Source organism: Pteropus vampyrus, unplaced genomic scaffold (genome assembly GCF_000151845.1).
Source record: "Pteropus vampyrus isolate Shadow unplaced genomic scaffold, Pvam_2.0 Scaffold4, whole genome shotgun sequence".
In the NCBI taxonomy this organism is placed as follows: domain Eukaryota; kingdom Metazoa; phylum Chordata; class Mammalia; order Chiroptera; family Pteropodidae; genus Pteropus; species Pteropus vampyrus.
Window position 1 is genome coordinate 15,833,682 of NW_011888785.1, and position 14,786 is coordinate 15,848,467.

The following is a 14,786-nucleotide window of genomic DNA, read 5'->3' on the forward strand; positions in this document are numbered from 1 at the left end:
CAATAGGCAACCACAACAGGCTCACTATAGGCCCAACTTTATGGTAGCCTGTCTGGGCAAAAGCGAAGTAAAATCCATCATAATAAATGTATTATTACATAGATTTGGATATACCATTGTGCATATCACTTGTCAAATTAAATAAAAATAGTAAAATGCTCCTATAATCGATATTATGAAATCAGCCTATAAGGCAGATGTCGATACTTAGTAAAGAAAATGCTTACTTGTTCTTTTATTAAGGCAGGAAGTACCTATGGAACCTAAAGCAAGCCAAAACCTTAAAATTAAATACAAGGATTAATCATATAGCTTCCACTAAAATTACACAACATATAAATTTACACCATTAAAAAAGAAAGAACCTTGATATTTACTTAGACTATGAGGTCTTTTCAATGAAACTTTACCCCAACCCCAAACACAAGACCACAATCACCTGCAATAATCCCTCTCTCTAATCTTACTGGAGGCAAGGCCTCTCACCTACCCTGAGGACCTGGCTCCACAAAGCCCATCTCCACCATCCTGCATCTTCACCTCCCTTGCTTCTCAATATAAACTATTCCAACCTTTAAAAAAGCACTCCCTTTCTTAAGCTAGTGCTTGCAGTTTTCTTCACAGCTAGGTGATGAAATTGCTCTCTATTTCAATTCTATTTCTTCAACTCTCTGAACTTAGAATTTCTCTTCAACCAACTCCATGAAACTGTTCTCATCAAGGTCACACTGACGCTATATATACCAAAACATCCAATGGAAACCAAATCCTCAGCATACATGACTGCTCCACGGTATCTGAAATTTTTGCAAAATCACTCCTTACCTGGCTTTTATGACACTATGATCTTAATTTTCCTCTTACCTCTCATTCTTTAGCTCCTTTGTGTACTTATCTACCTGTATTCTTTTAAATGTCAGCATTCTAACAGTGCAAACAATTAGCCCTGTGCACTAACACTAAGGCTTCAAATGTCTTTGATGACAGCTTCCAATGTAGTTCTCCCTAGACTCCACTGAATCTTTACATGATGACCTCCTATGCATTTCAGATTCAGATTATCTAAAACTGAACTTATTATGGACTTATTTTACATCCCTTATCTCAGTAAAGTAAAATACACCAACAACCTGGTTGAGTCAAGAATCACGCATGGTTTCCTCTCCCCTTTCTTACTGTCGGCATCCAACCGGTTGCACCAACTTCAATAAAATCCAAGTTCTGAAAAGCTTTGAAATCACTTTCCTCCTGACTTAATTTCATCTCTGTCACTTTTCACTCGGAATGTTCTAAGAGTTTCCCATTTCTCTAAATTTAGCATCTCTCCTCACCAATGTCCTGCCTATCCTTCCACCACAATGCTGCCTGAGAAATCTCTCTAAAACACAAATTTGATAGTATTTCATCACCGAAAATATTTCAATGACTCCCCGATTTTTAGCATAAAGTTAAAACTCTTTAACTTAGCCCATAAGGGACTTTGACATGTAACTGCTACCTATCCCTTTACCTTCAGCTTCTATTAGTTTCCCACATTCCACCCTGAATGTTTGTAACACAGAACTATCCATTGTCCTCCCACACATCATGCTGGTTTACACCAAGATGTTATGCCTTTTGCCACAAATTTTCTTCTTGACCTACCTTGTTTCTACTTGTCTTTAAATCTTTAGTTCCTTTCCTATAATTTTCTCTTGAATTACTCTGTCATCTCCATTACTCTACTAAAACTGCTCTTGTAAGGTTATGGATGACGTCACAGATTTCAAAATCCATTCCTTAGTCAGTAACTTACATAACCTATCAGTAGTAATTGACAGTGATTCAGTCCTTTCATTTTCAAAGGGCAGAAAGTGGCAGTTAAGAGCATGGATTCTGAAGTTAGACTACTTGGATTCAAATTCTAACTCTATCATCTAACTTGTAGGCCTGGGCAAGTGACTTCTCTAACTTGTTTCTATGCTTCTGCCCTGGACCCTCTACTCCCCGCCCGCTCCAAGTCTATATTTAACAGAGCAGTCAGTGATTCTTTTGAAAAATCTAAGTTAGGTCATTCAAAAATCTCTAATGACCCCAAATTGGAAACAATCTATATGTCCTCTAAACCAGCGGTTCCCCAACCTTTTTGGCAGGGACTCATGCTCCTATGAGAATCTAATGCCTGGTCATCTGAGGTGGAGCTGAGGTGGTGATGCTAGCGCTGGGGAGCAGCTGCAAATACAGATGAAGCTTCGCTCGCTCACCTGCTGCTGACCTCCTACTGTGTGGCCTACCAGCCACAAACCAGGGGCTGGGGTCTCCTGCTCTGAACACTGAATAAACAAACGGTGATGCACTCATACAAGGGAATACTCCTACGCTATAAAAAGGAACAAATTATTAATACATATAACAACATATAACAACATGTATCTTAAATATACTTTGTTAAAGCAATGAAGCCAGACCTAAAAGAATACATGATGTATGACTTCATTCATGACACTCTAGGAAAGGTAAAACTATAGGAACGAAAAGCAGCCAGTGGTTGCCAAGGGCATGAGGTGAAAAAGGGGCTGATTACAAAAGAACAGCACCAGGGAATTTTTGGGAGATGGAACTATTCTGTATTTTGTCTGTGGTGGTAGATACACATCTCTAGGCATCTGTCACAATTAGAAGAACTATCAACAACAAGAGAGAATTTTATAATATGTAAATTTTAAAAAATTAATTGAAATGTAGGGGAACTCAAAATGGAATAAAAAAATGTAACAAATGATATTCACTATAAAAAAAATAACAAAATCACACCAAATGGGGTGGGGGGGAGAAAAAAAAGCTCACTTAAGATACTTTGAAAAACAGTATTTTCACTGTATAACATAAGGCTAAAGACAGAAAGTACTGTATATAAATACTGTACTCTAGTTAGTAAATTTGCTTTTCACAGGGGTACAGGTTAGCAATTGTGAAATTACTTTATGGATATGTATGGGTATCAGTATGAATTTATGCTTTTTATTATATACAAAGATAGATACAGAAATAAATATAGATGCAAGGGTAATATACTATATTTTTAAACCATCTACTGAGAAAAACTAGAAGCCATGACACTCTAGTAATAATGAGCACATCTAGCATTCAGATCTTGGTTTCTAAATATTATATTCCAATAAAAAGAATGTGAATTCCTTGGAAAAGCAGATGACTCAAGCACTGGGGCACGGAAGATACAAGATGGGCCTGGAGCCTCTGATAGAAAAAATGTTTGAAAAGTAAGCATTTTAAAGGGCACAAAAGCCAACCTGGAAGAGTTCTTAATGCCAAAGCTAGAACAAAATGAATTATTATCGCACTGGATTATAACCCATTAAAAAAAAAGAGCGGTAAGTCCATGTAAATCCTGAAAAGTTAAATGTGAATGAAGAGACAGCTCTACAAAATAATTCCAATTAATAATTAAAGGAATGTGGAGAAAGAAAAATCACCATTAGAACACCACAGTAATAACTGTGCAGGCAAAATTTACCAATAGATGCTAGAATTAGTGGGTGAAAGTTGAAGGAGGAAGAGGATATCTACAGTCTCAAAGTACCTTCCCCCAAATATTTATTAATTACAAAGAGAAAAAAATAGAAATATCTTTCAGCAGATACATCAAGATTAATATCACCAATCGAAAAAAAAAAAATTATGGCTAGTGTTTTCTGTGGTTCCTCTAACAAATTTACATCTACTCCCAAGTCATGAAGATATTCTCTCTGGTAGGTTTTCTCTCCCCGCACCCTCCCCGCCAATGCCCATATACATATCTAGTTGTTTCAATTTTTTTTTGGAAAATATTTTTCTTTTCCAATTGAATTGCTTTGAGGTCTTTGTTGAAAAAGTCATGGGTGTGGGTGTACTTCTGGTATCTATATTTTGCTCCATTGATCTATTATATCTGTTCTTTAACAGTACAGAACTGTCTTGATTACTGTAGCTTTGTATTAAATTATAAATTTAATTAAATCTCAAAGTCAGTTAACAAATTCTCTAAACTTGTTCTTATTTTTCAAATTTTTTTTTTGTCTATTCTAGGTCCTCTGAGTTTCCACATAAACTTTAGAATCAGCTAGTCAATTTCTATTTCTAAAAACCTGCTGAGATTTAGATTTGGATTGCATTGCATCTATAGGCTAATGTAGAGAAAACTGAAATCTTAACAATATAATTTTCCAATGTGCAGATACAGTGTATATTCCATTTACTTAGGTTTTTATTTCTCTCAGCACTGTTTTATAGTTTTAATATATCTTTTGTTAAATTTATCCCTTAAGTATTTTATCTTTTTGGATGAAATTATAAAGAATGTTTTTAATATATCTTTTGCTAAATTTATCCCTTAAGTATTTTATCTTTTTGGATGAAATTATAAAGAATGTTTTTAAAAGTTTATCTACAAATGCTACATAATTGTGTGTGTGTCCTGTAACACTTTAGAGATTCTTAAAGGAAGACTCTAACGTACATATCTATACATAAATATGTCGTATATGTGTGTGTCCCCACTGTTCAGAACTGGATAAATCATACTCTTTAGTTCATGACATGATCTCATTATTGGTTCATGCATGGCAGATGTATGTCTTTACATATGTACATGTTTTCAGTAATGTTAAAAGCACCCGAATTTGCCTCTCCAAAACAAACAAACAAACAAACAAAAAATGAGATCAATATTACCAGTAATAAGACACACTGACCTCATGTGCCCTCTGTCATGATATACTGAGAGGGCACATTACTTATGTGGTAGTTTTCTCCAAAATGCATGCATAAGCTTCATGTAATCGTGAGAAAACATCAGACAAATCTAAATCAAGGGACATTCTACAAAACTGGCCAGTTCTTTTCAAATGCCAAAGTCAAGAAAAACAAAGAAAGACTCAGAAACTGTCAGAGACTGGGTAAGACAAAGAAAACATGACAATAATGCAATAAATAAAATGTGGGATCCTGGAACAGATATTAGAACAAAGAAAGGACATTAGTAGAAAAACTGGTAAAATCAAAATGGTTTGTAGTTAAGAGTATTGTACTAGTTTTGATTTCTTAGTTTTGATAATTATAGTATGGTTACGTAAGATGTTAACAGTTTGAGTGAAGGGTAAATGGAAACTGTATTATTTTTGCAATTTTTCTCTAAGTCTAAAATTATTTCAAAATAAAAAATGATACTCAATGACTCCACATCTAATTAAGGATTAAATCCCAAGCTCCGTGTGATCTGGTTCCTGGATATCACTCTAACCTGATCTCCCACACTTTCCTCACTCTTCTTGCTCCAGCTACACTGTTCTATTTGTCAGCCATAAAAAAAGCAAGCACATAACCACCTTAGAGCCTTTGTATTTGTTATTTCTTTGCCTGCAACAGTCTTTCCCTACTTATCTACATGGCTATCTCCTATGCTTCCCTAATGAATATGCTTGACTATCACTTTATCACAGAGGCCGCCCTTAATTTTCCTATATAAAATGTCCCCTTCTCCATCATGCTCTGTCTCCATTTTATTTTTCTTCACAGTATCACCATCTGAAATACTACATATTTATTTATTGTTGGTCACTATTAATGTGTAAGATATAATCAAGAACTTTGTCCATATTGTTCATTGCTGTACTTCCAGTATCTAGAATAGCAATTGTTATACAGTAGGTGCTCAATAAATCTGACACATGAATGACTCATCTCAAGCATCAAACCCTCCAATAAGCTTAAGTTAGTTCTACCTTGCCCCAAGCTGTCAGATGTGGCTCTTTTCTAGTCTCCGAGTATCCTGTGCAGAGCTATTTACATGAATTTCTCTTTCACTACAAGCACAATTATAGCACTATCTCTCAATTCTGTTCTAGATTTTTAAATAAGTTTTAAAAAATCAAGATAAAAGGGAAATGTTCCATTATGAAGAAGAACCAAATAATGACACATTGCAAGGAAAATGAATACCAGGTATTTCACAAAGATAATTAATTACACATTATTTTGTATCAATCTGACTGTTAAAAATATTCCTCAGGTTCAAAATCATTGTAATTATTAATGAGAATGTTCTGAAGAAGTCAATAGCTTTAAACATCTACTCATTGAAGAGTAGTAACTGAACTAAATTTAGTTTAAAATAAAGTTTTACAAAGCTCCTACTCTGATTGCCTTAAAAATATAATTCAACTAAGAAATATCTCATTTTTATACCAAATGTCAACAATTACTTCAACCTTTTATATAGTAGATGTTAGTAGAACACTTCAAAATTCTGCAAGAATAATATAAACATTATACTAATAATCTCTAGATCAGTGGTTCTCAAACTTTAACTAGAATTACTTAAACTGGATTTGATAAAACACAGGTTGCTGGGCTCCATCATGCAGCAGGTCTGGGGTGGGGACTAAGAATTTACATTTAGAACAAGTCCTCAGTGATGCTGATATTGCTAGTTTAGAGAACACACTTTGAGAACCATTTACTGGTCTAGGCAAAGTTTTTGTGTGACCTGTTCAGTGATATTTAAACTAAAACAATACAGTAAAAGTTAAATAACATATTGCTGCTTTAGTATTTAACTAATTGAGAATAATCTTAAAATTGCCATGGTCAGGGTCCTACTGTACCTCTCTATCTGATCATGTAAGCAGATGTGATGAGGTGTGATTTTGGCCTGAGAAACACCTTGCCTGTTGGCCGTATTCATAGATTATGGGGAGAGTTCCTCTTTAGCAGCCTGAAGGAACGAATCTGACCACTGACCACTTCAGATTTATTTACTGTTTAACAGTGGTCAAAGAAGTATTAACAGTTGTTTTTATGGTATGAAAGAGCACAAACCACAGAATTAAATACTAATATGACTGAAATAAGCCACCCCCCCAAAAAAAAGCTGAGTCACATAAAAATTCAGTATAGAATTATTTATACTATACAATTTTTATACAATAAAAGGGGGTAATGAGATGTATATGAATTCAAGCTTTAAAAGTGCAGAAAAGTGAATACCAGGTGCTGCAGGCACAAAATAAATAAATACATACATACATAAATAAAATGCTTAGTACTATACCTGGAACATAAAAAAATTAATCAAAAAATGTAAACTATGGTTAAATAAGAAAATACAAAATAAAAAAATAAACAACTGAAACCTCCTAAACTGGCTCAGCTGATTTAGTAGAGTAGCGTATTGTTAAAGTGGCTTATGAATTTTAAAGGAAAGCCAACCCAGGACTTATATTAATTAGAAAAGTAAAACCTTTTAAAAATAGTAAATCTTAGTAGAAAATATATATTTTCTTACAGTAGTTATGGAATTTCACATTATGACACAGCATTCATAATTTCAATGTTTGAGCCTAAGTCTACTGAACCTGAAACTGAAGAAAAATATAGCGAACATTAAATTCTTTGATCCGAAAATATAATTTAATGTCTTGTTAAATTAATAGCACAAATGAAGCTGGTTTTTATTGATGCCCTTTTCTTACTAGCACTTAGGATGTTGGCAATGAAAAATAACTCACTGCAGTTTTAGTGAAAGATGGGACCACTATTTTTGTGTAAAGTCATCCTTTCTATTATATATTGGCAAATATGCAAAGATTTGAGTTTCATGAAATACTACATATCTTTTAGTTCTTTGTGATTCTCAAGGAAATTTTTGAGTTACGGAAGCAAAAGGTTTTCAATCATTTTGTATCTGCTGTGAAAGAAAGCTTAAGAAAAACAAGAATTGCCCAAAGATAGCTATTTCTTCTGTTCCGTAACTATATATCATATTACATCTTCAGGACTTATCTGTGGAAAGAGTTTTGAGACTTATTTAACTTAATACGAATACCTTAGTTTGGCTAGTCAATCAAGATGCAATCCAGAAGTTAACAGCAGATTTATTATGATTATGATATATTCCCCTGGCTAATTAGTGAACTCTCACCCCAATGTGTGATAATTTTAAAGATTCTTTTGCTCTTAAAGATGCAGTCCATACTCTATAAAAGAAGAAAATTTAGACTGTCTTCCAACAAAGAAGAATAAACTTGGGGAAGACTCTGGTTAAGTGTCACATCTGAAGACTATTTGAAAGACAAATATTTCAGTGAAAATATTTTTTTTGATAATACCTCTTAATTAAATGACAGAAGAAAGTTATCAAGAGAAAAAAAAGAATGAATTAATAATGTTAAGTTAACCAAATAGCAGGTGATTAACACATTATTTCAAGTGTCACTAACCAAGAGATGACTCAGGAATGGCCTATGATTACTAACTTAATCTGAAAGCAAATTTTATTTGTCAACAGCCAACAGACACTGCTGTTGCAAAAAAACAAATTTACAGAGTAATATCATAGAGAAGAAAGTAGCATCAATAAAAGCCAGGTATCAGAAATAACAAGCGATCAAAGACATTCCTTAAAATTCTCAACTTGTGTTTGAAATACACTTGGGTCCAGGGATACACTGAATAAAAGTATCAATGAAAACGTTAATACTGGCCCTGTTGCTAATAACAATGAAGCACTTATTTGATTAACATGACAGCTTTAATTCTACAGTTGTTCTACATTCAACATTTTAAAATAAATAAGTGGGTTTTCATTATTTTAAAGCAGCAAATAATTTTTAAAATTCTGCATAGAGTAATTTAAGAGAATTATCATACAAGATATAAAAATTTTATAGACAGAAAATTGCAATTTAAGTTATAAACACAATGGTTTAAGAATTTCTATAAAAACAATACTTTAATGCAGAAACTATTCCACACTCTAATTTCCTTACAAGAGATAGTGTGTATGATGAAGTAATCTATCCGTATTTATGAAAAGAATGTAAAAATCATGTAAAGGAATTGTAGGTTTGATTTGTTATCATATTGTAATAGTGTTATGATATAGTAGAGCATATAGTTTGTTTTAGGGATGAATACTTTATATTATTACTTCAAATAAATTGTATCTATTATAGTGAAATATTTCATACAATGGTGAAGTTGAAATCTCTTTTGCTATCAAAAAAAGTAATGTGTAAGAGTCTAGAATATTTGGAATTTAAAACAATATTGAATTTTTGAACCAGAAGAGTCCATCAGCACATTACATTAACCTTTACCACCTGAAAAGAAGACTACTGATATCAGTGTTGGTCATCACAAAGACAACCGATTATCATGAGGGAGACTAACTAACTTTCTGTAGAACAGTGGAGAGAAAACATTTAATTGTTCCCTGGCTTAAAATAAAACCTACTTCGAACTCAGCACATAGTAGTAATACAAGGAGATTACCTGAGTACTAGTTTCACTTATGGCTTCTAGGAGTTTTTCGACTGCTGCTTGTAGTCGAGAGCTAATATTCAGCATAAGTTCCTCATTTTCAGGATCTATTTCAGTTCCAGCAAAACCACTCCTCATAAGCCGTTGTGATAGCTCTGTTCCTTCCTCAGTTACTTTTGACCACATGCTACTGTCATTTCTTGACATATCATTTCCAGAATAAGATGGTATAGATTCGTCTGTAACTAGAATAACAGTATTTTAAATCAATTATAATTAGTTATAGTACAAAATGGTACAAAATAAAATCAATTTAAAACTCGAAATCATTGACATTACAAGGTCTTTTAGTAACAACAATGCAACAAATAAATACAGAATATTACTTGATTATCAAATAGTTAAAAATAAAAAGGATAATTCTATGCTAGTAGGGTTCTGCAGGAATCAATATTTGGGTTATTTAGCATTCTTTTCTTTGATAAAAACTTTTAAAACAACTTTCGACAGATAATTACTCAGTGCTCACCATATAGGGTTTACTAATAGAGACACATAAATGACAAGATCTGGATCCCATCTTCAAGGACTTTACAGTGCTATGAGAAGACAAACACACAAACACCCACATGAAAAGAAAAATATTGTGCAATGGCATGTTCCAGGTGTATGAAAGGACAGAAGTACTTGATTTTGTCTGAAGCAGACCCTTTGATTTCTGAGCCCTGCACTGGGCCGCATCGCCTGCTCCAGCCAGGGAGTAAAAGGGACTAAGATCATTTTGCAGCTTGCTACTTTTGCAAGAGGTGTACTGGGAAAAGGTTAGACCATGAGCAATTCTAATTTAACTATAGACTTATATATCTACACTATTCTTATTTCTTATGTAAAGAAAATTGAGTTTACATGTATAGAAGATAAGCTTTGGAAGCGTTTACACTGAAATAAAAGCACAGGTTTATTCACTGCTGCCGTGGAACACAGCACTCATCCACAGCAGCATGGTATAACCCAACAATGAAATTTCCTAAAGAGAAATTACCTATTCTTTTATTACACAGAGTACATATTTCTTATCAGTAACTGTACAAAGTTAACAAATTAAAGCACGAGAAACTTTAATTTTCAACGTATGTGAAATAAACATTCATTTTGACATAGCTAGGAGAATAAGAGCTATTTATTAAAATGTCTTGCTAAAGTAGCTTCTGCCACACAGAGTTTTTTCAATCTCAAGTACTAACAACACTTTGGATGCAATTTCAGATATGAGATCTGAATTCAGCACAATTCACTAAGCACCTCCTCTGTACAAATTACTGAATGAAAAGTCCAAAACTGCATTCTAGGAAATGATTTTAAACATTTGCTATTATATAGACTTATCTAATTCTTGGTGTTAACAGTTAATACAATTTTTACTTTGTATTTTTATTCTCAAAATTAAAAAACAAATAACAGCTAGACTGGTATTTACTGTATTATTCCATGTATTCAAAATTGAATGTCTTGATAATAGGGATTAATATGCTATAAATATTCATGAGTTCAACATGATCTTGGCATTCAAAATGAATTCAGATAAAGGACAGTAATAATGTATACTATGAAGTTACTGAAACAAAGTACTCTAGAAAAGAAATTTTTGAAGAAGCTATGAAAGCAAAAATAATTAATAGTTTATAATAGGTATTTGTTTTAAAAAAAACCCTACGTTGTATAGCAACTTTATCTGAGAAATTAAATGCATTCTAGTGATAATTTCTTTTTAATGGTTACAGAGAATAGGACAAATGTGAGAAAACAAAATAGTTTGATATGATGGAAAGTCAAGGCTTTATGGGGTGAGAGTATGTGGAGAAGTGAAGATGAGGTAAGGAATCGAGCTGAAAGGAGGAGGTTGGAAAGTAGGTTGGATCTAAACTGTTAATGGTCTGAAATTTCATAGGAAACTTAGAGGTTCTGCTATGAATAAAGAGCAGGTAATTTTTTTTGGGGGGGGGGGAGCAAGAAGATAATATCCAATCTGTGAATCAGGAAACAAATTGTAGCAATGCAGTGGAAGGGTTAGAAATAGAAGAGACTGGTTAGAAGGCTATTTCAGTTACCCAGGTGAGAAGTGTTAAAGACATGAAATAAGATGGAGGAGAATTAGGCACAGGTTGGAGAAGGCTAAATGTATAAAAGAGAAAGAAAGTAAAAGATGTACTAGAAGATGTAGTAAAGATGACTCTAGGTTTCCAGCTTACATGATTCTTAGCTGACAGAATAGCTGTTACTAAGATATCAGGAGAAAGTGTATAGAGTAGGCGAGAAAAAAGATTAGTCTGGAGTGTTAAGGGGCTGTATGGAGGAGAAGAGTCAACTTTTGGAAATTTGGGTCTATAGAGACTTAGAAGTCATTTATAGAAAGGCGAGAGTCAAACCTTGGAAATGGATACATTTGTTTTAAGAGCACTATTTAGTGATAAAGAGGACAAAAACAGTTGGAGCTTTGTATATAAGAAGCTAACAAAACCTGTTTAAAAAAAGTATCAGTGAAATACAGGAAAGAGATATTTAGGAGACAAGAAGAGAATGGTCCAAAAAGGTAGAGATTCTAATAATGTTATTTGTCTAGAAAGTCAAGTAGGACAGGAACTGAGAAGACGCTGCTGGATATGACAACTGTTGTCCTATGAGAGAGCAGCTTTGCTACAGTAGGAACAGAAATCACAGCTGGTGGAGGCAGGAGCTGGTCTGATCTCTCGTCTAGTCTGTTGGAGTTTATCTTGAGGTGGGGCAGCAAAGTTGAGAAAAACCAAAAAGTGCCTTTTTTTTCTTCTAATATTATGAATATACTAGCATGTTCTGGGGGGTACAGAGAAGAAATTAATGGTGAAGAAAAGACTGAAGATACTGTGTGTTACATGGGAACAAATCTCAAGCACAAAAAACAGAGGATATATAAAACAAAATGCCTTATAAAAGGCCACTGAATGTTAACTTTTTAAAAGTTAATGAACAAAATAGATATTAAAGTATCTAGAAAAAAATGAAGATATCAACTAGCTTAATGTAGTTTATTTTAACATTTTGAAGATACATATAAACAAAAATCATCTGAATATATTCCAATGAAGTAACAGAACTTCTTTGGTTATTCCAATGAAATAAAGGAATGAGAAAGACATCAAACTTATACTTTATTTATAATAACTAGTTTTTTTTTGGTGGTGGGGGGGAATCAACAGGGCAATTTCACAACATGCCAACAGAAATCTCAGAATGGTCAGTTTGGTGTACAGAATCATGATTTCAGATTAGTGAACCACTCGGATCTGTGTCTTAAAAATAGATAAGGGCTATTCAAAGTCCTTTAGTTATTTACTTTATGGACTATACCCTGTTCATTCCATATAGATAACAATAAACTTCCCAGGTTAAAGCGGGGTGGGTGATATGATAGAGCATTCCTCTGCTCCAATGGCCTTCTAAAGATCTCTATGGCTCCAACTGGAAACCACTTATTCTAGTCTGACTCTTATACTTGACAGATGAAAAAACTCAGCCGAGGCCCTGGGAGACTGTGAGACTTGCTTAAGGTCATAGTCTACAGCTAGAACAAAAATCAAGGGCCTTCTAATTACTAATCCAGCATTTTTTCTATAACATCACACTGTTCCAAAAGGAAAATGCAGCAAATGAGATTTAATCCTTGGCTTCCTAAGGGAGAGGAATGCATTCTACTGGTGAACCATCACAGCACAGGCCTCAAGGAAATTTTCTTTCAACACATTCCGGGGGAACTCGTTTTTATGAACTAGTCTAATATTCACTCAAGTTCAAGTGATTTCACATTGGCTCATAAGGTCCCCTCAACTTCATAAAAAGGTTACTCTTATGAGAAAGCAAACATTAACAAATCAATTATTTGTTTTTTTAGAGAGTTAACAAGTTCATACATGTTTAAAATCTCAACAAGTTCAGACTTGAAGGCTGAAAATAGATCACAAGTGCTACCTACGACATAGTCATATATGAAAACCGAAAAGCAGAAGTTGCTTCATAATTAGGTTAAGAGTGAACTTTTCCTATTATATTAATTAAGACAAAAGAATATTTCAAAGTTCATTTTAGTTTTTAAAATAATATGTCCATTAAGAATATGAAAGAACATCAGAAAAATTCTTACATATGAAACACAGTGTCAATATTTTAAAGTCAATATTTTCTTCAAAGTTTGAGAAAATTACAAGTTTTAAATTATAAATTCTATTAATTCAATATTTCCTTCAAGATGTAAAATGGATCTATAAATGTTCCCAAATGATATTAATGGTCATTCTAAGTTTATTAGTAAAAGTAGCATATCACTGTTAAACACAAAAACAAAGACTAAATAATTAAATAATAAGTGCACATTATAACCAATAATGCTAATAACAGCACAATTCTTATCTCTGCTATTCTATATGCTGTACTAGTTAACTGTGAATTTATTTTTTCCTCTTGTATCTTAATATTATTCTTTCACAATAAGTTCACTGTTAAATTTTAAATTTTTTAAAGGCTTAATTGATTCAAACATACATAAAGTGGTTTTAAATAAAATATTAAGTACTATGACTTTATCTTGCCTTGAATTAGAATCACAGTGACTACTTCACTAGACTGTGAATTGCTATAAAGCACAGAGCAGAGAAACTACTCGATGACTGTTTGTAGACTTGAATTGATAAAACTGCTTATAACTGAAAAACTATTATTGGATATCTTAAAATAGGACACAGATATATTTAATCTATAATGAAGGATGTAGATGTAACCATGCAATAAAGTAGGAGTAGATCAGATATCCTTTTAGGTCTGCTTTCTCATAGAAAATGGACATAAACATAACCCTCCATGCCTGCATTAAATTAACCAATTTAATCCTTCTTATAACTATGAGAACACTGCTCTGAAAGTGAGTTTGCTGTCTTTTAAGATATGTGGTATGCTGAATATCTCAGAAATCACTTTGAGAAAAGTCTAAGAGAACTGCTAATGAAAAAGGTAGAAATATTTCTGTAATCAGAACATTCTCCAGAGTGTCTTCTGAATATGGTTTAGGTCTTACCAGTAGAATAGCAAAATCCTCCTACCCCTAGATGGTTAAGTGAAACCAGGTTATGAAATAATTGTTTTTTAAAAAGAAAAATTTGATAAACACTCTTACAATGAGACCAAAAATTACTACCTAATTCTTTTATATACATCAAGATTCATATGCAGAAATAAAAACAGGCCTTGATTGAGAGCTTAACGAAGGGTAAAGTTAGTTTGAAAAGAATGAATTTGAAAGTTTTAAAATACAGTAATATTTCAGGTCTTATTTTACTAAAAGCAGTTTTTTAAATTCCCCTTGAACTTGACTGAGGTGTTTTAAAATTATTTTTACTTAAAATTTCAAGTCAAGCTTTTTTCTGCACTTAAAAACATGCTACTGGCCAACTTGTTATTAGGCA

The 14,786-nt window shown here is 33.1% G+C and overlaps 1 protein-coding gene across 1 annotated transcript in view; it reads right to left on the reverse strand.

Annotated features, from left to right (window-relative positions):
* The window catches only part of AKAP9 (A-kinase anchoring protein 9), a 152,363-nt gene that overhangs the window by 47,312 nt on the left and 90,265 nt on the right, over nucleotides 1–14,786 (reverse strand). Inside the window, exon 22 of the mRNA XM_023532572.1 lies at nucleotides 9,310–9,542. Coding sequence (XP_023388340.1) covers nucleotides 9,310–9,542 — 233 coding nt within the window. The remainder of the gene's footprint in view (nucleotides 1–9,309; nucleotides 9,543–14,786) is intronic.